The 27,834-nt window shown below is 37.5% G+C and overlaps 1 protein-coding gene across 2 annotated transcripts; it reads right to left on the bottom strand.

Annotated features, from left to right (window-relative positions):
- Positions 1-67: 67 nt before the first annotated feature.
- Positions 68-22,281, bottom strand: ARHGAP19 (Rho GTPase activating protein 19). 2 transcript variants are annotated; one of them, XM_007419891.4, is made up of 12 exons: positions 22,202-22,281; positions 16,373-16,638; positions 10,870-10,950; positions 9,833-10,042; positions 9,275-9,501; positions 9,010-9,096; positions 7,629-7,694; positions 6,411-6,602; positions 5,756-5,851; positions 5,183-5,293; positions 2,816-2,890; positions 68-2,532 (listed from the first exon to the last, which is right to left on the bottom strand). In XM_007419891.4, exons 1-12 carry the CDS (start codon positions 22,279-22,281, stop codon positions 2,512-2,514), a joined length of 1,512 nt encoding a protein of 503 aa, XP_007419953.2. In that variant the 3' UTR covers positions 68-2,511. The 2 variants fall into 2 exon arrangements, with proteins under 2 accessions (XP_007419953.2, XP_087988315.1); XM_088132189.1 differs by lacking the exon at positions 5,183-5,293 and having other exon boundaries at positions 22,202-22,261.
- Positions 22,282-27,834: the final 5,553 nt, after the last annotated feature.

Genomic DNA, 27,834 nt, shown 5'->3' with positions numbered 1-27,834 from the left:
TGTTATAATCCAGAACTGAAGAAACAAAAATAGTGAAAACAAGGATCCAACACCAAGAATTATTTAATGTAGGAATTTCACATTAGCAGATAGAGCAACACATTATACCAAAAAAAGGGTATAATTTACAATATTACATTGCATAGGTAAGTGAAAGAGATGAGGTTAAGAAGAAAATGTAACAGTTCTTGGAGGCAATTATTCTAGATCTGTTCTAGAATTGCCCATTCTAAGATCAAAGATCTGAATTACCAATGAGTTTAATATTTTAAGCGTTTAGGCAATGCTTTTGGGAGCAGTCTACAATAGGTTCCTCATATGTGATAGAACAGTTCACATATCATACTAACCAATCAGCTGCACATCCACTTCCTCCTCTTGCACACTATGCTTAGTTATCTCATGGCTTGTAGAGGACTACACTTTACAGTTATATCTGAACTGATGAGGTGTAGTTTGCATTTTTTCCTCCAAGAAAGTTTGCAATTCTGATATGGAGGGGAAGATACCAACTAGACTTTGCCAGTTTGAATGGCAAACAACTAAAAAAATGGTTTGCCACAATGTAATCACTAATTTAGACAGAACACATAAGAAGGATTATAGTTAAGTATAAGAACGCAGGGCTTGCTCTTGTAGCACCAAACAATGGCTTGGTGTTACATAAAATCTACCAGTGACAGTGACTTGTCTATGGTGCACAAGAAGGCCTTGCTTTCAAGCAAAGCGTCTAAGATTCTGATGGATTTTTGGACACCTTCCTGTCAGATTCTTCTCAGTGTAGCAAAAGGCGACCAAATCAAGGTAAGAATGGGAACTTCACACTTAAGGAGTGTTCCTCTCTGCTGCTTTCCCTACCTCACTCTTCTTTGCATAATCTCAGTCTTACCTATGACCTCACAATGTTAGCAGCTATTTTATTGTTTGGCTCAAATTACTGACAAGTAGATTTGGGGGTGTCTGTATTTGTAGCCTGCAACAGAACACCCTGTATATATCAGCAATACATTTATTTGGCAGGGTCCTACAGATTTAGAAGCCTACCCCTTTAAAAGAGGAGAAAAAGCTCAGTCCTTATAGTTAAAGAACCCAAATATCCACCCTATCCTTAAAAATCAAACCAGCTTTGTTCCATATACTGTACCTTCACTATTTTGGCAAAAGTAACCTACTGAAATTTAAAAACAAAACCTCAGCATGAAACAAAAAATAGCATATAGCCTTCTCTTTTTTGGGGGTAATGAAACTCATGTTACAGAAAGTTTCAGATAGCAGTGTGTTTTCTGGTAAGATGGCAGAAGTATTCACCTAGCCCAATGCTGATTCCTGACCCTTCAAGAGCAGGGAGAAACTTAGCAATTTCAAGCTGTTACAATATTGCTATGGTCTTTTTTTTACTCAAACAGCAGCACTGCTGTATCAGTGCATCCTCCTCCCACATGTGTTTTTCTGTTATCAACAAAAGAAAAAGGAAACATTTCTTTTATTAATTTGACAGCCTTTCCGCCCTCCCAATGAGCAAGTCAGCTGCCTTCCACATTAACAAGCTCCTCTGTCTTTTAGCATTCTTCCAATAGATTGTTAGTCATTAAACTGTCAGCTCCTTGGCCCTGCCTGAAAATGTGAGTCAGAGCCTGGATTGCAAACAATGGAAATGTAATGGTGGTGCTGGGGGAGCTTCATCCAAAATGTTCTCTCAGCACTGATGAGAAAATAAGAGTGGCACTCTCAGGGCAAGTACATTTAGAAATGGAATCACTAGTCCTGTGAGAGGAGGAAGATGTAACTGATTCAGAAGAGTGGGTAGAATTCAAATAAGGAGGCCTGTTATATTTTGTTAAAGGGAGACACTTTCTAGAGATTAACAGCACAATTTCTCTATACCTTTGATCTAAAATGTGTCAGGATAGCTCAGGGATTGGACAACTGGTATGAGAGTGGCCCCAGCAATCTATGGGAGATAGTTAAGTGTACTAATCCTCTTCCAATCCTGGTCATAACCACAGAACTGCAATTTCCAAAGATCATAAGAGGAGCCTAGCTGCAAACAAGAATTAACTATAGTGGATACTAATGGGAACTGCCAGATAAAAAAACAAGACACATTACAAATAGCCTCGCTAAAAACAAAACATCATCAGTAGACATGAGCATAGACAGAGGTTGCAAACCAAGTCTCAAATAGTTGTCAAAAAGGTGAACAGCTGGGAACAAAAGTAATACTAAACAAGCATCTCTTCAAGGACAGGCTACACTCCAAATATCGTCCAGTCCATCAACATATGGGCAGACAGAAATGTCCTTATAAAAGAAAAAGTCTTGTTATTCTGGAAGGCACATAGCTGTAGATCAGGCTCCAGTAAGTGAAGTTAGAGACACCTAGGAGTCCTGACACTTAGCTTATAGCTTGGAGTAAACAGATATTATCCACAAGTTTGCAATTCTCATTGGACATATACACCATCAAATAGAAGCTCAAGTGGAAGACTCTTGTTTTGAAGTTCCACGAAATCAAGTATGTTTGCAGGCATCCTAAGTCAGAAGAAGAAAAAATTAACAGATCTGTCCCGTGCTTCAGGAGACTACAGACACACATAATCAAAAGCCCTGATCAAAAGCTTTTACTTCCTATTGTAAATACATCTGGGGCACCAATGAAGTGACATACATTTAACTTTTAGTTGTGTGGTGCAAGTTCACAGACTTCATGGCAAAGAAGAGAGCATGAGATTACAGGAGGTCATTCCACCCAGGTCACTTGTTATAAAGATTAACGTATATGCAGCTCCTTTAAATATATTAAAACTGATCTCACCTCTTTCCTGTGCTCAAGAGATTTCAGCTTAGCTCGTATCACATTAATTGCTGGAGAAGAAGCAGGTATCTGCAACTAAACAAGATGCAAACTGAGACTCTTTGAACTTCACTATGACCTCTAAAACTTAGTTTTAGAAAACTAAACTAATTTTAAACTAAACTTTAAAACTAAGATAGTTTTAGAATCTCATCAATTATCCTTGCCTTGATTTAAATTAACTTATTTAATCAATTTACTAGTCCCCTTAGTTGTCAAAGCAATTCTAAGCTTTTGACATTAATTTCTCCATGCCACAGTTTTACCGCACCATCTGGGAAATTTAGTTCTCCCAGGAAACAAAATGAAATCTATTCCAGCACCCCCCAGACTTGTGCCTTGAGGTGCATTAAACCAAAACTCAGAACTTCCGTGTTGATTGAGAACTCTAGGAGTTGAGAAAGGCTGTTTTACTGTGAAGAAAATATCTAATTCCAAATATGTTAATAAAACAATATAGAGGTTTAAAACCTAACACTTTATATTTAGGAATGGGAAAAACAGCTCTTAACTACAGGAGTAAGAAAGAACCCAGGAAAGGAGAGCAGAAGAGGGCAGGACAAATGAATATAATCTGCATCACAATCACAATGAAATTATGAGCTACATAATTAAGAAGCAGCCCTATAATTTTGGTAAAACACCAGATATATTACTATGATGACTGATAGGCTGATGAAATGCCACAGATACAATAGCAAGTTTGAAATTGGGCAATGTTGGAGGCACCATAGTTGAGGCATCATTACGTCGGATTCTATATCCCCCTTTAGTCCATAGCCATTCCCACATCAATGGTGCAACTTCCTATTTGGTGCACAAAATTTCCCTAAAATTGTTCTGTTGCCAACTAGTTAAGGAATCTGGCAATTCTTGTACCTGTACACCATAATTCACGTTGTTCAGTTTAAAAGTACCAATACACCACTTTTTGTTTTTGTTGTTTGATGGAGTTTAATGGATTGGGTCCATTTTTCCCCACTACTGCACAGTGCAAACTGTTTCAGCCAGTTTTGGGATCAGACACTTTTGAGACAGCTTGATGTTAACTGGGCTCCATTACTGTTTTTTCTGGTAAGCCTATCAGTGTACAATAGGAGCTAGATACTGTTGCTTTTTATATGTAACTGAATGAATTCTAAGACTGGGACGTTTGTGCAATGCTTAAGATCTCAGGCATATTCCCACAGAGCTGCTTGGAGAATATCAGAATATATATGTCTTTTTATCTGATTACTGTATTCTGCCCAGAGTCACTTCAATGATATGGGCGGCAATATAAATTTAATAAATAAATAAATAAATAAATAAATAGCTTATTTATATTACTAGACTTATTTGTTTGGAGTACTCTTATATCATACATGCCTGCTTTCTTGAAATGTGCTTGCAGGTGGTCCTTGCTTAACGAGTGCCCTGTTTAGTAACCATTTGAAGTTATGACAGCATTGAAAAAGTAAAATTTATGACCAGTTCTCACACTTACAACTGTTGCAGTGTCCCCATGTCATATGATCGAGATTCAGGTGCTTCACAGCCAGCTTCCAACAAGCAGAGTTAATGGAGAAGCTGGCAGTAAAAGCGCAAGTCACGGTCACATGATGTCTTACTTAACAACCATGGGTGATTTGCTTAATGTCTGTGGTAGAAGTGAGGTTGTAAGTCTGCTGCGTGATGTGTCACTTAATGACTGTGTCACTTAGCAACAGAGTTGCTGGTCCCAACTGTAGTCATTAAGCAAGGACAACCTGTATTTGTTTCCTCTCCACTACATTTCTTCCTCCAATATTGGCTAAGCATGATTTGGATGTGGAAGCTATTTTGTGGGTACACTTCCAGCCCCAATATAACTGCAGTAAAGGATTGGTTGGTATATTATTTATTTATGCCAATAAGACCCCTGAAAATTAGAACTGGTTCTAGACTCCCATTGTTCTCACAATAAATTAGGGAAACAGAATAATGTAGATACACATAGAAAGTACTAGTAAGATCATATGCCATATACAGATAGTCCTTGTTTAGTGACTGCCTCGTTTAGCAACCGTTCACAGTTATGACAGTGATGAAAAAATAACTTTGCAGCCAATCCTCACATTTACGACCTTCACAGGTCTGTAAAGCAAAGGAAAGCTGAAGTAAGATCATGAGCAGTCACAGTTTCACTTAGCAACCCCTTTGCTTAACAACCGGGTTGCCGGTCCCAATTGTGGTAGCTAAATGAGGACTACCTGTATTTCTTTTAAATAAATAAATAAACGAATTTCCCTTTGCCAAATAGATTCCATTAGTTAATGCAGGAGAGACCCTTCTTCCAGCAAACCTTACCATGCTGACATTCTCCTTACTGCCATGCTTTGAATCCTTAGTGCTTGCAGATTCTGTAACAGTATCATTTTTCTTTTTGTCTAAAATCACTTGACTTCCCAGCACTTTACGCTGCATTTGGAAAAGAAAAATACTATTTTGAACTGTGATAGGGAGTAGAAAAGTAAGGGAACGATATTTATTTATGGAAATTTCCAGCACAATGACAGGTACATATAAATGTTTCACAAATGGGTGAAAAGTCAGTGAGTTTTTTTCTATACTTTCAGTATCTGCAGAGATGTTTCAACTCCGGATCCCACATTTGGCCAAGCAATATGTGTCCTTTTGGAAGAAGATGAGTAGTCTAATGCTGCCCCTCTATACCATGGAAAACTTATTAAAATGAAATCCTATTATTTCTTATTAAGAAGTGGAGGAGGCGAGAAAAGAGAACACAATAAAATGAGATAGAAGAACATATTTTCAGCTTTCAAAAGTGCCCATAATGGATCAGCATCTAAGGTATCTAAGAGGCATCTTATGCAGTGCCTTTACACCAGAAAATTTTGGTAACAGTAGAATAGATTTTACCTTGATTAGGCCACTGAAGGAACGAGTACGGGCACGTTTCTGAATCTGTGTGGATATAACTGTCTGAGGAGTAAGGGCTTCAGGGTGCTTCTGAAACTAGGAGAACAAAACCTAATAGCACAATTCATTCATGATGTTGTCCAGTATCCATGCCAAAGCCCACTTCTACTTTCCATTCATGCCTTAATCTCCCATGCTTTAATCTCTCTCATTAACTTGAGACAAGGATACCTAAAGATTGCTTTCTCCCACACATGGTTACTTACCTAACTTGAGCCTGAGACATTCCGTTTGGAGCCTGCTGCCAAGAGGACTAAGATAAATAACTGCCAGACAGCTTACTGGACGGAGATAAAGTTGCTGTGAAATGCCTTTCTTGGGAGGCTCAGTGAGACATCCTATAAGATCAGTCTGATATTAGGTGATGCCTTCGGGTCTTTTAATAATCTGTGATCCTTTGTATTTGGAACCACTATACGATATAGCCTATATTATTGTAAAAATGCTTTTATTGCTCTCTTGCACTCTCTCTCTCTCTCTCTTGGGAGCTTTTCTGTTGCATTTGCTCTTTCATAACACTGTGGTTTGCCATTATTTTTATTTTGTGAGGTGAGCCATAGAGTCAAAATAACAATATCAAAAATAATAATCTTACCTGCTGAATAAGCTTCTTTTTCTTGGCAGAGTCTGGCATATTATGAACATGGCAGAAAAGCTCTTTCAGTGCTTCTTCTGTATGCTGCTGTGTGTCTTCCTGGTGGGCAGAAGGATCTAAGAGCCCTCGCTTTTTGAATTTCAGAAGCTGAAAGTCTTTGAAACTCAGGGGCATTGGCAAATCCAGGTCATCCTTTGGAAATTCAAACAGGATATTAGGCAGTTTGCCCTAAGTGGCCTTATTCTATAAAGCCGGTAATTATTTCAGTGAAAGTCTTTCATGAGAATATTTCCAATTTGAACCTTAGATCCAGTAATAGAACAATATCTGCCAGTCCTGTCTGGAGCCTGATCCTCCTTTCTCCTCTCTTCAGATATTGTACATTGTAACCAAGGTCTCTAAAATGGTCTTATTTTGTTGACAGTTGAATAAAAGGTTGTGCAATTTTCCAGAACATTTTTCCCAGACCACAGATGGAGAATATATGCATTACTCCAAAATCTCCAGAATGGTTCTCGGCAGATGCCATCCCCCACCCACCTCACAATCCCAGCAAGTCCATCACAGAGCTGCCATGGGTTATTTAGGCCATCAATATCTAATCCCTTCCCAGTGAGGAATCCAAATGTATAAATTTATGTATCTAATTTAGATTTATCCTGCCTTTATTCTGTACAACTCAAGGCACTTTACATAATGCTCCCTCCTCCTATTTTCCCACAATAACTCTGTGAGGTTGGTTGGACTGTGTGTGTGTGACTGGCCCAAAATCACCCTGCCAGCTTCCACGCCTAGGGAGGACTAGAATACATGGTATCCTGGTTTCTAGTCAAGCATCTTAATGACTACACCAAATCGGCTCAAATTAAAGCAATCCAGAAAGATGGTTGTCTAGGCAGCCATTCATAAATGACTAATGGCTATCATGTGTATATTGGACCCCTCATACTGAACCTAGCACCAGATACAATTTTAGGGTTAAAAAAAATCACCCATCATATTTGAAATAGAGATAATTTATAAGAGTATATAACAAGCTAAATGCTAAATCTAAAAACTAATTGTGCCATTGCTGTCTTCTCAGAACACAGATCTCCACAACAGAGTCGCTCAGCATTTCTTGTTATCAAGAAGAAATCTGTTTCAGGTTTCAGTTTGCTGTCCTGACTATGCCTAAGTTGTATTCTTCCTCCCATAAAAGATGCCACAACTTCTTACCTTTGAGGCATGAGTTCTGGAGTCCAAGTAATGCAGCCTGGCACACTCCCGGATATATACTGGAGCCTTACAGTGCAAATGAAAAAAAGTCAGGCAAAGATGAATCAAACTGCTCTTGATACTCATTGTTATTAAGGGTTTTTGGTGAACTCTGCCTTTATTAAGCAGTCCTATTGCACTTTTTCTGATCAGTTATTGATTTGGTTATTAGGCCAATAAGACACATAGTTTTACAGGAACTGGCAAGCACTGACTAGTGATTTCCAAGGATCCTTCTGATTATCTTGTTCCTTCAAAGAGATACATGTCAAAGATGGTTCCAATTAATTCTTCACGAAGAAAAGATCAGTTTTGGTTTGACATAATTCCAGTATGGTCAAGAAAGGGACTCTCTGGCCCATAGGCCACACACAACTCATGGAGCCTTTGGATCTTGCTTGCAACCTTCTCTCCTTTACTTTATTCCCCTTAGTATAGCAACTGGGCTTAGAAAAAAAGGGACCTTTCTTCCTAATTGCAAATTGGAACTTAATTTTTCATAAGCAGAACTGTCATGTGAGGTGACCGATTTTAAGAAATGGCTGGCAGTTATAGTTAACATTTCACTCATCCTTTACACTGCCATATCTGCCTGCTGCCATTAGATATACAAGCTCCAAGTGAATGGAGATTTTTTTCTTAAAATAATTATTGTGCAAAGTGAAGGGAAAAGAAAGAATGAGGAATGAAGGTGATTTTAATGACTATGTGTGGATGGATGGATTTATGACAATAGGTATGTACAGTATATCACCTTTGGGGTGCAATTCCAACTGACTGACTCCAAGTCTAGAAAATGTTACCCATCCTTACTTTATGGGTAGAAGGCTCAAAGAGTTCAAAACTGTGTTGTACTTTCAGATATAATACGTACTATCAGATGTTGACTTTAATAAAGGGGTTTCATTTCATTTGCTAAGAGACTTTAGCCTAATTAAAGACATCATACATTATGCATACATCAGCCCAAAGAAAAAAGAACATTCTTTAAAGGTCTAATAACCAAATCAATAACTGATCAGAAAAAGTGCAACAGGACTGCTTAATAAAGGCAGAGTTCCCCAAAAACCCTTAATAACAATGAGTATCACCAATATCTGGCACTCACACATAGAAATTATTTTTTAAAAACTTCCATATGTGGAAGATAATTTTGTAAAAATATGTAAATGCCAGAGAGCCCAACAAAGGAAACAAGTAGAACCTTCAAAAAAGCAGAGCCAGGCTGGGCATCTTATAGTTCATAGTTTGTTCATAGCACACACTTTCCCCCAATGAGTAATGTCATCAGACAATTGGACAGCAGAGTTGGAGATTAGCTCCTCTCTCTATGTGATCTTACTTTGAAGAGTTTTTGTGAGTGCTTGATCATGAAAGCCATCCCATTATTCAGTTTGGTAATGTTTTCCTGCAGATCACTGGTAGTCACCTAGCAACAGATGCAGAATAACAGGAACAGGTTAAGTGAGTTGCAAAATCACGGACAGAGGCAGGCTTATTTTAATGGGTGAAATACAGCAGCTAAACTATTGAGCTCCTCCATCCTTCCTAGCCAGCCCCTCCCCTCTCCCCCTTCTTTTTACTGTTATATGAAAAAGAATACTTACATTTCGGGGCCACAAAATATGAGGTGCAAACATAAGAGCAAGGTTATGTGCTGACATCTTGTTCCTATCCTGTTTTTTGGCTGTCTGATAGAGCAGATCCAATAGCAATTTGAGCAGACTGCGATTGGGAGCTGGTAAGATCAAGAAGAGCAATTGCAGCACTTCAATCTGACGCTCTTTATCTGGAATGTTGGTCTTGTTGCCCTTGTCATCAAACTGCATCAGATCTATAATCCAGGAATCAGGAGAACATCTGTTACACATGGCTGGCTAAAAGAAATCTCAGCCTCAGGAATTCCATCAAGTTCTTAGAACTATTCCTTTTCAATTTCCCATTACATTCTTTTGCATTTGCTAAAAGACTTCTCTTTTAAGCACAATTAAAAATCCCCAAAGCTTCATATTTAAATATCCCTGCCATTGGTCTGAATAGGGGAGTATCAGGGTCTCCAGACTTTTTAAACTACCAGATGAATTAGGAATGGCATGGATCTCTTTCAAAAGTATCCTCAGGGAAGAATAAATAACAGATAAAATTGCCTAGTTAGTGTTGATTACCTGAAATTTTAAGGTGTGCATGGAAATGTTTGTGAGTCAACAAAGGCTCTGGTAATTCTCCCAGGAACATCTTCAACAAAGTGGCCACATCATTGGAATGAAACTCGCCTGAATCCAAGTCAATCTCTGTCCCACTGTTCAAAGCTTCTTTCAAGTTCTGTTGCCTAGTACTGTTTCCTGGCACTCGGAACAAGCCTTCTGTCCGTAAATCTGCACCATGATAGGAGAGGTATTAAACATATGCCAGATACAATATGGTAACTGCTACCATTCCTAATTTTATATCTGGGTCTAGAGTTTTCTTTGCTGCAAATAAGTGATTGTCTGGATTTTTGCAGTCCAGGATCTGATGGCCCTATTCATATCTTTCCTCTTTTTTTCAAATCTCTCCAGAGTCCTAGTAGAAGAGTCAGTGAATTGTACAAAATCAAATGGAAGGATTCAGGTTGTCTTTTGGGGGGTTCAAGATTACCAAGGACAGAAGGCAATAGGAATTATGGAATGCAATGAAGGAAAAATGTTCAAAAGAAAACTCAGAGTCTAGCTCAAGACTTGATTCACAAAGCAAGAGTGTCTTTCTTGAGTGCAAACATTTGAGTGGAGTTCACATATGTCCTATTATTCAAACAGGACTTGAAAGAAGCAGTCCTGAAAACTATGAAAAGCAGTTTTTACACATTTATGCCCTCCAATTTGCTATTAGCCAATACGGAATCACAGTTTTATCTTTAATTTATCTTTTATATACTTTTTGTCATATCTCATTCATATATATTTTTGTTGCTGAGCCTGTATGTTCTCATATTATATCACAGAATAATAATTTAAATTTATGTTCAGATTGTGTTCTTTTCTAGTTATGACTACTAGTTTACTGGGACAAGCTTGAGAGACATAAAATAGAAACTATTTTCAGAAGGAGAGAAGAAAATGTTCAGATCTAGAAGCAAATGTAGAAAGTTTGTACAAATCAAATCTGTGCCTCAGACTATTCCACAATCCTTAACAAAGATAGAAAGATCTCCAAAATTACTTACTCTTATGCAAATACTCAATGAGTTGAGATATTTGAGCAATACCTTCTTCAGTCAGTGGTGCTCCAAATACTACCCCTTTCTCTGGAAATTCAAAAAAGCAACAAAGATATGATCAAAGAGAATATTAACTAATAGAAGAGAATACATGTAGCTCAGGGTTGAACTATGGAGTCCTTGGGGTTCTCTGAGCTTAGTTGTTTTCTTGCAAACATTTCATTACCTGGCTAGGTAACATCTTCAGTGCTAGAATGGAGTGGGGTTTGCTCTGTTTATATACAGTGGCATGCCCTGCCAGTATTGGTGTGTGTGTGTGTGTGTGTGTGTGTGTGTGTGTGTTTTCCTCTAGTAGTTCCTTGGCTAGGATATTGTTTACTGCTTGATTATATGTCTGGTGATAATCTTTGTGTTAATCCCTGCTTATCTGGGTGATGATTGCTGGTGAGATGTTCTGGTCTTTTGTTTCCTTTTTATTGTCTCTTTTGAATAGTGTGTAGATGTTGTTTATCTCTATGTGACTGTTGATGGCTCCCTTGTCTGAATACAAGCTTGGTATAAATAAATACCTTCCTCTTACTGTTAGTGCAAAAGGCATCAGGTTAGAAAAGACAGACAACCATGGTTTGTTTTCTGTAAAGGAAGCTATATCACAAAATAGATACTTTTTAATCTATTTTTATGTTTGATCACAATGAATACTTTATGAAGAAGTATCAGTAAGATACAAACTGTCTTGCTAATTAAGGTAAACATCTATCTAATCCAACGTTCTGCTTCTAATAACATTTGATATTTCTGAGCGCTGATATGTAGGACATTAGTCCACAGCATCTGGAATTCATAGAAACACTGCATCTGTATATAAGATATGCTTCCAGATTGGTATGTTTCTGTTGTCCAGCTCTAGGTCACCTTTCACAATTTTAACTAACTGAAATTGTACTATGTTTGGAAAAATGCTACCTTGCTTGCTTTTGGTCAGGTCTTGATTCTTAGTCATCTGCCAGAGGCAGCATGGCTAAGAATGATACCTTTGGTTACTCAGGTATACATTTTAATCTATATAATTCTTACCACCACCACGCCAATACTTCCTTTAGATTATTTGAAGTGGTCGCAAGGTTTATTTTTACAAGAGCTTCTATGTGCTCAGAGATAGGGCCAAGATTAGGCCTATCCATTAGGTCAAGGATTAGATCACAATATAATATTTTGGAAACTAATGAAGCAGAAGAGAGTATCTTGACATATATAGAGTCATAGAAAATGGTCTGGCAATCTAGTATAAATTCCCTGCATTCAACCAATTTACTATTTTGAACAGGGAGAACCTTAAAGTAATATCTGCAGAAACCAAAATTCTCTGTATACGGGTATGTACTGATACCACAGAAAAGCTAAACAACCTGGTCATAATATTTTGCTACTATATTTAATGTATCACAACAATGCTTTGTGGTTATGATTATAAAACACATACTCTTATTTAAACCAGTGACTTATAGGAATACCTTGCTGCTATTAAACAAATGTAGATCTAATCAATTTCTTGACCAGAGCACCGTGAAGTGCAGAAATTGTAGGATGCAAAGCAATTAAAACAGAAGATTATGTTTTATGCTCTTATATTTCAGTATTTTATTTTATTCCATAAAAACATAATATTAATCAAGCTAATGTCTTTTGACAAAGATTGCTATCTGAACAAGCACATATAATGCTTATATAAATAAGCATAAATCAGCATGCATATGCAGATGATATGACTCTCCAAGAATTGTCAGAATTGTGAAGCCATTTTGAGCTTGATACAAGTGATAGAATCTACCTAGATTAAAAAATGATTTCAAAAGTGAGTACACTGAATTGTATAACAAAAAGTAAGTATAATCCTTATCATTATATACTTCAAAGATCCTGGGAAGATCACATTGCTGAAATACAAATATATGTCAAGCTGATAAGTATAATAAATAAGTTAACTTTACAAATGATTTCTCATTCAATTCCTCTTCTCCATATTATTTACTTCTGCCTCTTATCTCACTTATTTTTATTTCTGGTACACACTAGCCATGATTCTATTATCCTAATATGTTACTATTCAAGATAACTTGCCAGTTATGAACTTACAGTATTTCAGCTGAGCACTTTTTTCCTGAATATTCCATTTTCTTCTCCCTCAAGCCTTTTCACCACCCCAAATTACTTCACATTTTGTATCCATGCTAGTTCCAGTAGTAACATCAGTTCCTGTTACTGATATATATTCCAGCTTACCATTTTGTATCATGAAAATAATTTTATACTGCCACCTTCCAATCAAAATTGACTTCTGATGACTTCACAGACATATGCAGTTTCCTTGGCACCAGTATGGAATGGTTGTCACTGCATTTTTCTGGGATGTTTTTCAACTTCCCAGGCTAGCTTTCAGGTTTGCTATTTTCTTCTGCTCATCCAAGTGCTAACCCAGCCTTACCTGCTTAGCTTAGAATCCAGACAAGGTTGGCCAGGTGCTGCCACCTAAGACTACCTACACACACACTCCAGTTGAGCTCAACTCCTAATGAATTTTTTTTAAAAAAATATTCCCCTAGTACAGCTATAACTCCTTAAAGTCAACCCTTCAAGCAAAACTATTACATTGGCTGGCAGAAACAATAGTTATAGCAGAGTGATAAAAATTAAACTATTAACATGTTTCAATAAATGTGTTTATTCATTTTACTTCTATACCAACTCATGGCCATTTTACAAAACAATAAACAAAACCATCCATAAGAGTTAAACCATCCCCCGTAAATATAAATAAATTAAAACAAACAATAGCTAATCAAAGTTACCATAGTATAAGGACAGAATATAATAGTGATAATGAAAAATAAATAAAAGAAATCATAACAAAATCAAATAAAATAATATTAACAATTTACTTATTACAAGTAATTCAAAGTGAGGTAAAAGATAGCAATAACAAACGCTTCAGTCAGAAAACTTCCTTTTTCAATCACTTCTGGAATGTTAGAAGGGAAGGAAAAAAATCATAATTCTCAGAAAAGTCTATTTCACAAGGCCAGAGCAGCAATGGAGAAACTGCAGTTCTGGGCCTCCATTCCCCACTACTACACTTCACGAACAATCAAAGCTTATCCCAGGAAGAGCGTACCAAACAGGCTGATAAAAATAGCAGAAGGTAGCCCTGTAGGTACTTAGACACCAAGCCATAAAATGCTTTATAAGTCAAAATCAGCACTTTGAATGGGACCCAAAAACTTATCAGTAATCAGAGTTGGGTCTGAAGCACAGGCATAATGTGCCCTTAGCTGGTAATACTGCTGGTAACTAGGCCACTGCATTTTGTACCACATATAATTTCTGGGTGGTCTTCAAAGGCAGTCCCATGTAAAGTAGTCTAGTCGAGATGTGACTGTTGCTATATAAAACTAAATCCAAGATTTTTTTGGCTAGCATTTGTAGGCAGATTCTAATTGGTCAAAGGTCACTTAAGCAATCGAAATTTCTTAAATGTGGCATTGTCCTTATATTATGGGAGAGAACAGAATGGAACTTCTAATGACATTGCAAGAGGATATTGTTGCATATTTGAATTCAGTTTGGAAATAAGTCTAATTGGGCTATTATGTGATTCCATAAACATAGCAAACTATAAGACAGGGTAAGAATCCATGGTAAGAATGCAGAACTGGCTTGTTTTCTAGATTGACAGAAACATTTCTCTAAGATACTATACCACAAATACAAGTAGATACTGATTGACGGTCAGCTCCAAAGACACAGAATGCTACTTTGCCCAAGATTCAGATATGTTTTACAACTCAGTGTGAGAGCTGAACATTCATCCAAACCTAAAATACCAGAAAACATCTTAGATTCTTAGGCAGCCCAATGGGATGGGATGGTGGGTAGAATGAACATGCCTACCTATGATATAGTATATTACATAGAAAGCTGTCTTATGTAACTTTGTCCCTCTAGCCCATTGGTTCTCAACGGGGGCGGTACCGCCCTAGGGGGCGGTGGGAGGATACTGAGGGGCGGTGAACTTGTTTTGGGCGGTAGGGGGGCGGTGGGCATGTTTTGGGCGGTAGAGGGGCGATGAGCATGTTTTGGCATTCGAACTTAATTTTAAAACTCCCCAAAAAATTTATTAAATCGATTATCCAGTTTACACCATTTGTACCAGCAATAAAATGAACTTACGCGACGGCTGCCCTCACGCACTTCTAAGAATGGTGAGACGAATTTGTATTCTAGGTAGGATGACCTTGAATAACTCGACACTACGATTCTTCTCCGATCCCAACCAGCACAGCGCATGCGTCAGCTGTTTTCCCGCGCGATTAATCGCAGCGCGTGCATCAGCTGTCTTCCCGCGCGATTAATCGCAGTGCATGCATTGAGCGTCCTTTCAATATGAATGTTTGATTTGACCTGTGTTTCTTCAGTTGCTTTTCGTTCGCTTCATTTTTTTTGCATTAGTCATTTTAATTTTAATAAAAGGAATGCAATTACCTTCCAGGGCAAAAGTATGGAGTTAAATCGAACAAATTTGGTGTGTAAATCTACTGAAAAAAATTACTTAAAATTTTTGCCTTTTATAATTCAGTAACTCCCCCCGCCCCAAAGGGTGGCGTTGAAAAATTTTCCGCTCCTTAGGGGGGCGGCAGCTTCAAAAAGGTTGAGAATCACTGCTCTAGCCTAATGTTACCCTCTTTGAATGGCTGTGGCTTTCCAGGATCTCAGGCAAATTTCTGATTACCCTATCTTAATCTGGAGATGCCTGATTATATTGAACTTCTACATATTTAAAACAGCCATTATATCACTGAACTAGAGTTCTCCTGTTCTAAGAACATGAGGAACAGGATGGCTTTTCTCCTAGAAGCATCTCCAATATTGACTGCAGTAGTTTTCCCAACTGTTTTTCTCCAATTGTCTCTTTTGATATTAAAAATAAGTATTACAGTTCTTTAATTTCCATAATGAAAACTAAGGATTGATTGTAACAGACATCTTTGTAATGCTGCCCTTCTAATTTTTGTTTTGGAAACTTCTGGAGAAAGTTGTGGATTTTGCTGTACCAGAACAATCCAGAACAATATCATTTAGCTAGCTAGCTGGCTATTTATTTATTTATTATATTTAAATTTATAGGCTGCTCAACTCCATTAAGACAGTTTAAAAGAATGTAATACGAAACAATACAAAAAACAAATACAGTATCTGGGAAAAATAACACAACTCTAATAGAGCAAATCAGCTCACAAAGGGGCTGCCACCCTTTCAAGCCCAGGGCCTGGCAGAAGAACCAGTTTTAAGGGTTCATTTAAATAAGGTCAGAGTAGCAGCTGTATGAATCTCTGGGGAGATATCATTTCATCAAGTTCTTTGGAAACACTGCCGATTATAAGAAAGTGAGTCCAGGGTATCACATTATCATTGAAAGGCCAAAAGAAAGCACTAGGAAACACATCATGCTTACCTTTGCGTTTAAGAGACATCAAGGAACGGAAAAAACCTGAGGAAATGCTAACTCCACCAGGTAATTGGGGCTCTTCCTCACCCATCAGCTGAGCTAGCTCTGTTCCAGGCAAGTCAATCAATCTGGTAATATTGCTGACCACAAGCTCAGTGAACGCCTCAGGCTTCTCATGTCTCAGCTTCTCCACAAAGAAGTCTGGATTAAAGATGATCTGATGCCTCTGAAGAGAAGACTCATTGCAGATAACAAAACTGCAAATGGCATCACTGTGGAAGATAGTCATGCATTACTTCACGAGGGACATGCATATACAATATAACAATAATCTTTGGCCACGCAGACAGCCAAGCTAAAATGGGTTACAATTCAAACTGTACAGATAATGTTTTTACATAATCTGCATCTCTTTTAAGGATGCAACTCTACCCGTTTGTGCAATATGCAACATGCCAGAGTACTGATCATGCTGGCTGCAATGAAAGAGAAGCTACAGTGATTTGCATGTTATGCTACCCTGAAGGAATACACATTCTCCTGTCAAGCTAAACAACAAACTATATAATTGACCAATGTTTGGCAATTGTAGTTCATACAAATTAATTGACATAGAGAACATCAAATTTACTCTAAGATTTATTCTTAAAAAAGGTATTCACTCAGCTTTTAACAATCTTTCTATAATATAAGCACAGAAATAACATTTCTTTTACAAGAATAATATTCTAAAACAGTAAGAACATATGGAAATTCAGAACAGAGTCACCAAGGAAGTTACATCAAAGCTACAGAGATATGGCATCCTGTGGATATCAAATGTTGTATTCTGCTCTTCTTGGATGGAACATGAGGGCAGCATGTAGTTGGACAGTAGAAATATAATGCAATTATTTTCTTAGAGGCAAATTATGTGGCATTTGTTAAGTTATATACTATATAAAAATCAAAGAGTTTTCTGAATACACACAATGCATAGGAAAACACTCTCCACTGAATTTACCCATTTTTGTATGAGATTTTCTAGTACTCCAACACGGTGGAATATTTTTATCAAAATTATTCAGAACTACCCTAGGCAGCCAGTACTTGCCACTGTAGAAAATTGCAACAGATTTCCCTTTGCAGTGCCAGCCTGAAGTTGAACTGGATAATGAGAACCTGAAGCAACGCATCCAAACAATGAAGTTGGCAAAATCACTCCAAAAGCAATAAGCCACAGAAGAGAACAGTTCTCTATCCCTGAGCAAGTAAGCTGCCAAGAATAATCTAGTTCTAGCACTGCTTCATAATGAAGCCCTGCCGTTTGATGTGTTTAACAAGCTGAAAACAAGATGGAGCCCTTCAGTTCAAGCAGCTGGGGATGAATGTTGATTGACCTCATACTTGTACTTCATTACACTGTTTTAAAATACACACTAGCCAGGCAGAACAACTTAAATATGACTTATAAGCCAATCACAGACCCAACATCTCCTTCTAAGGAAGACCAATGTGATTGTTAATGTCTTGCCCCAACAAAACTGCTAAGTCTATACAACATCTATGTCACCTATTCAAAGCTTCATCCCCATTTTCTAGACTTTAAAGAAACCTTACCCATTTTTCAAGCCATAGTTAATGGCCAGTAGATACCTGCCTATTTGAGGACTTTTAATTCTTAATTTCCAGGAAATCTGAAAGCAACTATTTCTGAAATAAATAGAAAGACAAATCTCTTACACAAGTGCTGAAAGTTTCTGGCGCGGCATTGGGAAGCAGAGATGTAATGAGAAGAACTCATTCCTTGTTTTCAGAAATAGAACTGCCTGCTCCAACACAGCCTATGCAAATTCCACACACAATAAACAACACAAAGGCTTATTTGTTGGCCCTCTTCTCACAAATAATCAACTTTCATTAATGTCAGAACAGAACTCAGACCAACCAACTTAGATCACTTTTACAGAACAGAAAAGTGAGAATAATTTTCTTTTACACACTATGTTCAGAGTTTTTAAAACTATAGCTTTAAAGAGTTCTGGGTAAGAAAAACTCCAAAACTGTTTATTCAAATTCTGTCTCTTGGATGTATTTCCTTATTCTATTCTATTCTATTCTATTCTATTCTATTCTATTCTATTCTATTCTATTCTATTCTATTCTCTATATACTTATACATACATACAATTGAGCAGTATCCATGTATTTGGTGCTTTATAGAAAATAGATCCCCATCCTGAAGAGCTCACCACTTCAGTTGTCCAGTTAATTCAGGGGAAGCTAGTATTAATCTCTCAAAGTTTACAGCGTTAATGCTTAACCCAAGATTTCTATGTCTTCCACTGGTTTTACCTTCTTTTCTAAAATCTTCTTCCATGACACCTCATTCATTATCTAGTTTATGAAGCCAATTCTTACACGAGGTTTTCCTTTAAAAATATTCCCTTCTGATTTTTAATTTTTCTTCATGCATAAAACTGAGCTGTAGGTTTTCAACTGTTGCCTCTACCTCTTATATATCTTCAGCCCAATTAAGAGTATGCTTTGTTTGAAAACATCAAACATGTATAATAAGTTGGATTGTGGTCCATTGCTGTCTGCTTTTATAATTACATTCCCACTCTTGTTTTTTGGTCAACAATCTCAATTAAAGCAGCCCCTAACTCTCTACTGAATTCTGTGCTAAACATTACTGGGCTTTGTAATTTGAAAAGGTCAGTTTATCAGCAACCTCCCTCGCACAAAAATATGCTTGGTTATTATTAACACTAATGAAAGTCAGAACTCTTTTCAGACAATTCAGTCACACACTATACATTAAAGGTACTGGAGAACATGAGCTGCCCACTCCCGTTTGCATATTAAAAAGAAAGAAGCAGGAAGTGGGAAAAAGGCAGGCTATATTTGCTTTCATAGACATGTTTGACTGAAGAATTAGCACGCTAAGAATTTGTTAAAGATCTCAAGAAAAGGATAGCATTTGAATAAAATCCTCAAGGATATAAAATCCTATCAGATAGGAAAAGGGAACTGAGTTCAAGGACAAATAGACAAAAACCATATTAGGATGGTTTAGTATGTTTTAATAGTTTATGTGGCAAATTATAACCAATTGTTCTCCTTAACACAGGGCGATGCTGAGGAGGAAGCAAGCTTTGACAGAACTGCCAAATTTTGTTCTGATTTAGTGAAGCACTTTCTACTGGTGCATTCAAAGGGAGCCCAAGTATCAAATGATATCATTCTCATTCACCTTACAATTTTCTCCCAAGTTGTCAGTTTGTAGAACTATTTAACACGTGTTTAAGCGTTCTTCTGAAAGAATATTAAATGTGTATAAGAAGTAGCCTCCCAAACACCTGAGATGCAGGTCTCCAATCCTACAAAGCAGCTCTGGGTAATCAGGTAGAGAAAGAGAGGCCTCTCTGGTTGAAAGAACCAAATCGTCCACTGCCAAGAACAGAACAGCTCTGGAAAACAGTTCCTGGGGACCAGAGGTGAAGGGGCTTGCCAGCAGCAGCTCAAATTAGCCAATGCAAGTTGAGCAGATCTCATTCACTGACCACATTGTCAACAAGGTATCATATTCATTTATACAATTTATTTAACTGTTCAATTCATGACAGTTACTCTGGGTGGTGCACACAGAATTAAAACCAACAAAACATAACAACAGAAACTCAGAATAGTAATAATATATAACAAATGCCTAGGCCTAAAAATCCAATATTATGGTAACCTGTACTCATCAAACAACAAATCCATTAATATGGCTGGTTTAACTACCTGGCCCCAGTGCTTGTCTTTAATGCCTTACAGAAGGGTTGGGGCCATCCTGATCTCTGGTGGGACGCTGTTCCATAGGGCAAACTCTGTGACATGAGAAGGCATGACTCCTAGGTCCCACAAGATGGCATATCCTAAGGGAAGGGACCTGGAGCATGCCAACCATGCCAGTCCTGATAGGCTGAGTGGAAATGACTGGTGACAGATGGTCCTGCAAGTATTGTGACCCAATGCCATGCAAGGCTTTATAGGTGACAGCCAACGCCTTGAAATGCACCAAAAAGCCCACTGGGAGCCAGTGCAGCTTGCAGAACAGAGGTGTCATATGGATGTATCATGAATTGTCCAAAAGTGCCCATCCTGTTGCATTCTGGACCAGCTGCAGTTTCCAAATGCTCTTTAAAGATAATTCCAAGTACAGCACATTACAGTAATGCAGCCAGGAGGTGACTAAGACATGAATTACCAGTAGTGGGGCTTCACAGCTTGTATTTATATATTGCAAGGAGAGAGAAAATACCACTTTTACACTGGAATAGCTGAAGATGAACATAAGCTGCCTCCACAATAAGATGGTAGTGAAATCAAGACAATGTCACAAGAATATGTCCTTTAAAAATAGCTACAGTACTAGGGCATTTTTGTGCCATAGTTAGTGAGATACAAAAATGAGCCTTACAACTAAATATGGACCAACCCATACCTTTTTTATTTTTTGCTTTATCATTTTAACTGAGGGTTCTTAAGCTGCTCTAATAAAACTATTATCTAAATACGGATGTTTCTTAGAGCAGCACAGCTACTTTGACTATTTTGCCTTTTGAGCCCCATATCTCTAACATCATTATACCTACATTTTATACTTAAGTCTGCTAGAAGAACTATAATCCTAACTGATCTTGAACACCCTCAGAATCTTTCTCCCAAATCCCCACTGTAGTAGCCACCCAAAACTATCTCAAACCCATGACTCCCAGCCATTTCCCTCTTTGGGTACTGAAATAGTTTTCTCCACTTCTGCTCCATTAAGACTGGTGCTCTCCTGTCTATATGACTCTTATTATACTCAAGTGCCATATTGGCTGAGGATGACAGATCATGTAATACACTTTGAGGGCAGCTGGCTGGGAAAGACTGATCAAGACAGTGGAAGAAAATACTTCCATCTTCTTCCCCCACCCCCTTCGCATACAGCAGATCTGTGTCTCAAAAATAATGGACCTACGAACTCAGTGAAGCAACCTAGTTATGAAACAGAGCCATATTTGTTAATCTCATAATTCAACTGCCACACAGGAGGTTGCTTTATAAGAAATCACATTTGCAAATCATCTAATCCAGTTTCCTTGACAAACACTAGCTAGCATTGCACAACTTTTCAATCCATGGTTAACCAAATGATGGTTTACTGATTTATCTCTATTTTCTGGTTTTCCATGACACATAGAAAGATAAACTAACACACACCATCTGGATTCAAGCTTTTTATTAATGTAGCTTGTGCTCTAGTGGGTTGTGCAATCACAGCTAGAGTCTAGCTTGTAGGGGGGAAATAAAGCCATACAGTATTCAAATGAAACAAAATGAACACACTGAATCATAAAGTAACCACACTGGGTGGGCTCATACAGCACACTAACCCATAAACTAGTCATCTGCATTTTAGCCTACAGAAGTACTTGTACAAACCCAGCCACTGACTAGCAGTAGTTCTCTATCTGCAGAATATTTCTAGCCTAATCTGATGACCCCAGGGATCACACCTAGCGCTTCTTGCACACAACTCATCTAGCTTATTACTGAAATAGAGTCCCTTCCGTGACTTATGGAAGGGACTGAGTAGAAAATCTAGTGCTTCTTCAATTCATCGCTGAAACAGCCACGGAGGCCCTAAGTCTGTTCCTCCATTCCAAACCCGACCCCCAACTTCCTTTCCAGCTACCCTACCGTACTCCTACATCAAACGCTACCAAAGAGACCTCTCGTCAATCTTCAGCGATGCCTCCCAGTGCCCCCAGCCCTTTCTCGGGCGCCGCATTATCTCCGATGGGCGCGCTTTTGTCCTACCTATACATTCGCTCACCACCTTCACCTCCCCTCCCAGTCGATTCCGTCGCCATCTCATATCTGCCGCTTTGCCTTCCCATTGGCCGCTCAATCGCAGGAGTCAATTGGCTGTTTCCAGAGCAGCTCGTCCGCCCCCACATTTTCCTCACGCAGCTATTGGCCTGTTCGAATGTGGTAACCGCTTAACGATTTTTCGCAGTCTTCTAGGAGAATTGATAAGAAAGAAGAGGCAAGGAGCTATGTTGCGCCAAGTTTCCTGGGACCTGTAGTTTTGGCGCGAATTTTACAGTCCCTGTGTGATCAGAAAAAATACTGAGTTTGGAACCCATAGAGGTGGCTGTCACTTTTAATGAGAGATGGACATCTGCTGCGAGAAGGGGACGCAGATGGAAGCTTTATCTGCTGAACTTAGGTCACCAGAAATAATTTGGGGGACACAAGAGCACCTATACCCAACATTAGGAAATAAGATTTGGATTACTCGCAAACCATTACAAAAGTTAAGGAACAGTGTCCCCTTGGAATTTAGACTTGCCCCATCCCTTTTAACATTTCAGAAGTTACTTAAGACTGAACAAATCAGAAGCTGCTCTAGAAACAGCTAATTGACCCTTAAGAAAAACAAATGGATTTTTGTTCTTTAGTTACATAATTTTGTCTATGGGTTATTTTATATTTTCTGAGATTATTGATTTCTTAATTTTTATCATGAATGTTTTATTTCCATGGCTGTTTATTCATATGGTTGCAAGCTGCCGTGAGCCTTTATTGATGTGGCAATACAAATAGAATGAATAAATAATTCATGCAAAGCAATTGATAATTTTATATGGAATAGAAATGAAAAGAACAAAAATTACCTGCCAGGGCGGCAGTTCAGTGCTTTAAAATAGCACAGATCATATTTCAACCTGCAGAACATACTACTTAAAGAATGAAAGAGCTGCATGTCCAGCAGAAAGTCTAAAACATTGTAAACATTGTGACAGAAGAGTTATGTAAATTAGACAACTTTTTTATATACCATACTGAACATAATTTTGATAACAGTACAGTATGGCAAAAAATATGCCGCAGTGGGTAAATGAACTGAAAATTAGAAGTGTGGCTTCTGCTTTAATAAATGCAAGAGCTTAATGGTATTTGAATAACTAGAGATGTGACCTTTTTCGAAATTTTGAAGCAACAAGAAAAATTGGAGGGTGAAAATGAAAATGTGGGAAAAATTGAAATATGTGCAATTTAACACTTTTTCTTCATCAAATACATTGTTAATTTATAAAATGTATTATTTATAATGCTTGGTTTATAAAAGTGTATTTAGTATATAAAATTGAAAAATATATTTGTTCAGACAATTATAAACTAATATTGTAAATGTAATAAAATATTTTAATTTTTTTTTTTACAAATGGAGTTACAAGCTGTTAAACCCCAAGGATGTAACATTTCATGTTTACCTGCTTAGGAGGAACATGGGCAAAAAACCCCCAAAAAGAAACCATCAACTTTGTAATAAAACAAAGAAAATTATATATTCTAGATTTGTCCACCAATACATCAAACATACATACAAGAAGCATTTCTTTTCAGAATAAAGCTGAAAATGTTTTGCATTGATTTGCCCAGTCTGCGCCATTATTTGAATTTCTATCACTATCAGCAGCTTCTACTTTGATTTTTAGTTTTATAATTTTTGTGGACTTCTGAAAACTGAAGATTTGTTTGAATACCATATTTGTTTTACAGAATTATTTCTAAACAGACCATTTTTTCACATCTTAAACATTTCACATATTATTTAAAATTAATATATTAGGAAACATAACCTTTTAAAAAAAATTTAGAGAAAAAAAATGAAAAGCCTTCAGAAAAAAAAATCTGGGTTATTTTTCCAGACCTTCAAATCTCAGTGAGAACAGAAGTAAATTTTGAACTAGGCAGCAGTTTAGCACCATACTCACACCATTTCACTCTGCATCTTTTTTTAAAATGCATAAGAAAACCATTGAACATTCTGTTTGAGAATCATTTTTAAGTGACAGTACGAGAAGACATTTTGAGAAATCAAACTTCCATGGGCATGTTTGCCTGCTTAGCAGATGGTTATTTTATATTGATAGATAATCATTTTTAGGAGAAGGTTTTTGGAATGTTAATTAATGGCTAGCAGTTCACTCTGCCTTTTGCCGGGGGGGGGATGTCTTAAATTTGCCAGAGTAGATTTGTTAAATTATTGTACTTAAAAGTTTTAGTCAACACTTTTTTTCTGCTGCAACAAATTAACACTGGAGTTGGGTGGCCAATAAATTTAAATAAATAAATACATTTCTACATATCTACCTCCCTCCAACTATTCTGATAGGTCAATTAGTTTTCCTAATATATTTTGCTATAAACAGGTAGCATGTTTCGAATTCCTCTAAATGATTTTTCATTCCTCTGATAATCATAAAGCCTATTTCCATCATGCTTTCCAGAAACATAAAGGACAAAGGAACAGTAGGTCATTATATCCCACACACACACACACACACACAGCACATGCACACATGCACATGCACACATGCACATGCAAATACGCACTTTCCCACACCACATGGGGCTTCATATATACTATTTACATTTAAACTGTTCACAGACAAACCTTTGGCATAGCTCCTAAATGGCCTAGAATTAAGTTGAAGAATAAAACCATAACAGAGACCATACAATCCCAGTTCTTAAAAAAAATCCTTCAGGTGGCAATTTGCATCGTGAATGTGGCACTTTGATTTTTCAGAAGCAGGAATGATAAAATTGGACTCCAGAGCATGATTAAGAATTAATTATTGGTTTAATTTAAGCTTCTGGTCACAAGACTTAGTCCCCTTGTTGATCACTTTCAAGCTTCATGGGTGTGGGGTCTGACTTGCCCATCAGATGCCCCTATGAATGCGAAATGACAAAGTTAAGGCAAATGAGGCAAAGTTAAGACAGAGAATAATGGATATCGACATACTGATAGATTGTTATAGAATTTCTGCAAATGTAACCATTAGAAATTGGATGTACAAACCCCAGGCAGCAAGATACTTGGAGTATCCCTTATAGTACAGTATTGTAGAGCATTTAATATCCTTCCCTCAACACTCTAGAAGGAAGACAGAAAATTGCCCCGAACCGTGGCACTGGACTAGTTGTTAATAGAATGGTTCATATGCTTAGTAAGGGTTATGTTACCTAATTTGAATGTTTTAATTTTTACTTATTTATACAATAATGGCAGGCCACCCTGATCACTTAAGATTCTGGATTGTGAATAATATTAACAATGATAACAGTACCAAAATAAAAACAACAAAATACATGCTCAAGAGGAACATCCACAACAATCAGTTTGAGCTAAACACACATTGGAACAGTGTGATTGTAATGACATTGTGAAATGTAAGGAGGGCAGGGGCTGTCAGAGAGTTGTTTGGGGTGTCTGTTGTAGGCATGAACTAGAGTATTGGTCAGTAGCTATAATAAAGTTGAACTTGAGTATTTTAACATACCTGTCAACTAGGTTCACATACCAGTTAAGGTAGTTGCTATCTAGAGAGCTCTTTCTACAATAAATGTGTCTCTAAGACAGAATGGGGAACCTGTGGTCTTCTACATTTTTATTTAATTCTGGAATTACAGAGCCTAACAAATTTAACCAGCATGACTGAGGGATCCTAAGAGTTATAGCTGCAATATGTGGAGGGTACTGATTACCAATTTCTGCTTTAAGTAGTTGAAATATATCCAAAAAAGGATGTATTTTAAGTGCCACGTATTAAACTAGATGCCCTACAGGGACTTTTCTTTGGAAAGCTGTGAGGAAGAAAAATGAACAATACATTTACCAAAAGCTTATTAGAGAGTCAAATGGTATAAAGGTGGCTAAGCCCTGCAGACTATAAGTTCTAAAAATTGGCTGAAAAGAATGGTCCATTCCTTGGTCTCCCTATTACTTCTAAACTTTCTTCTGAACGATAGCTTAGAAGTCCAGATAGGAACAGGAATGGCACAAGCTTGGAGCATCTAGTTTTCATAAGCATATAAGCAGAACTAGCAAATACCTTATAAAAATAAGACGAGGAGGGATGGAATAATGAATGCTTAAAAAGTTTTAATTACAGATCTTTATTCATATGCAGGCTTCACATCTAGCAAATAATTTCCTCTATGGGAAATGGAAACTTCCAGGCTGTGTTCCAGCAAGTCTTTGCTTTAAACAAAATTGGAAGCAGCTTCTGTTTGGAGTGTAGTCAGATTCAATCAAGAAAATAAAAAGCTTGATTGCCTCCAAGCTTAATTAAGAAAAACACAGGCAGATGGATACATTTACAGATTTTACTCTTATGGGGGAAGCATGGTGCTGCTGCCTTATAAAGTATTTTATTGGAGGAAAACTTGGATAATTCAAAATTACAAAATAATACACTCTTCCCATCTAACTCAATTTTTGCTTGATTGTTGAAAACGATTGGGGAAGAGTTTGTGTCTCCTCAAAGAAGCCTACACACCACACCCATGAACTGTTTATTATGGTAACTTCTCAGAACATCAAGGCAGCCTACGTATTTCAGGGTACCCTTTTACCCTTCACGTTTTACCTACTTTTTACAAGCTTCTTTGTTCCACAAACGGAGCTAACCATTTAGTCAAAAGTCCAAAAAGGGAAGTGCAGATTTTTGAAGACATGGATGGTCTGCAGAGTTCCATTCCTGCTCATTTGGATGGTGGCATCAATATCAGCCATGATACTCATCAACAGTCCATTACACATTACACATCCCCCCAAAAATCTGGAATTCCTTAACATCAAAATACTGCAGTTTTACCGTTTTTAAATTAGCTCTTCCTCTTGAAAATCTTTTCAATCTTTGTGATCTCAGTAGAAAGACATTTCTTGCATGTACATAGATCTTAGTATCAAGGAATTAAAGAGAGGAACAGAAAAAATAATTTCCAGTCATCATCATGTCCTTTGTAGATTGCATTCAGGGTTTATTATTCATATTAGACTAAAATAATGAATATATCAGGCATTACTTTTTCTCAAAACAGGCAACTTCTTTGCTATTCCACCTTTCAGTGGCCTCCTCCCAGTGAAATCACAGTGCCAACTAACTCAGTCTGAAAATAACAAGTGCACAGCTGCCATGCAAGCTGTTATTCAGCTTTATATTAAGCTTTTTAACCAAAGGGATGTACTCTAATGAAGAATATCCTCCCAAAGAACAGCAAGGTTTCCATAGCAAGCGGGGAGTGAATCAGCAGCAGCTGTTCTTCAAATTTCCAAAGCACCCTCAAACAACAGCTGAAATCCTTCCTATATGTGGAGGCATCTTTCACCTCTTTATTGTTCCAAAAAGCTATGGAGGGCTACCTGCATTGGGGGAGGGCTTAAATCAGCCCCCCCTTGCATTGTAGTTCTGATTCAGAACTCTGTAGTTCATGTTCCTACAGAGGAAAAAAAATATAGGCTCAGTACAGATGCCTGTATCTTTTTCTAAGTGTGGCTCATGGCTAATAGCAACTGTCTGTAGACGTACATGTATCTGAGACTAACCAGAGATTTTGGTAGGAAATTCTGGGTGAAAGGGTTAAATTCCTCT

This window comes from Python bivittatus, unplaced genomic scaffold (genome assembly GCF_059951505.1).
Source record: "Python bivittatus isolate LINGU-HERP-01145 unplaced genomic scaffold, Pbiv_v1 ctg000980_np1212, whole genome shotgun sequence".
In the NCBI taxonomy this organism is placed as follows: domain Eukaryota; kingdom Metazoa; phylum Chordata; class Lepidosauria; order Squamata; family Pythonidae; genus Python; species Python bivittatus.
The sequence above is the reverse complement of the archived record's forward strand: the minus strand, read 5'-3'. Positions and strand labels throughout refer to the sequence as shown.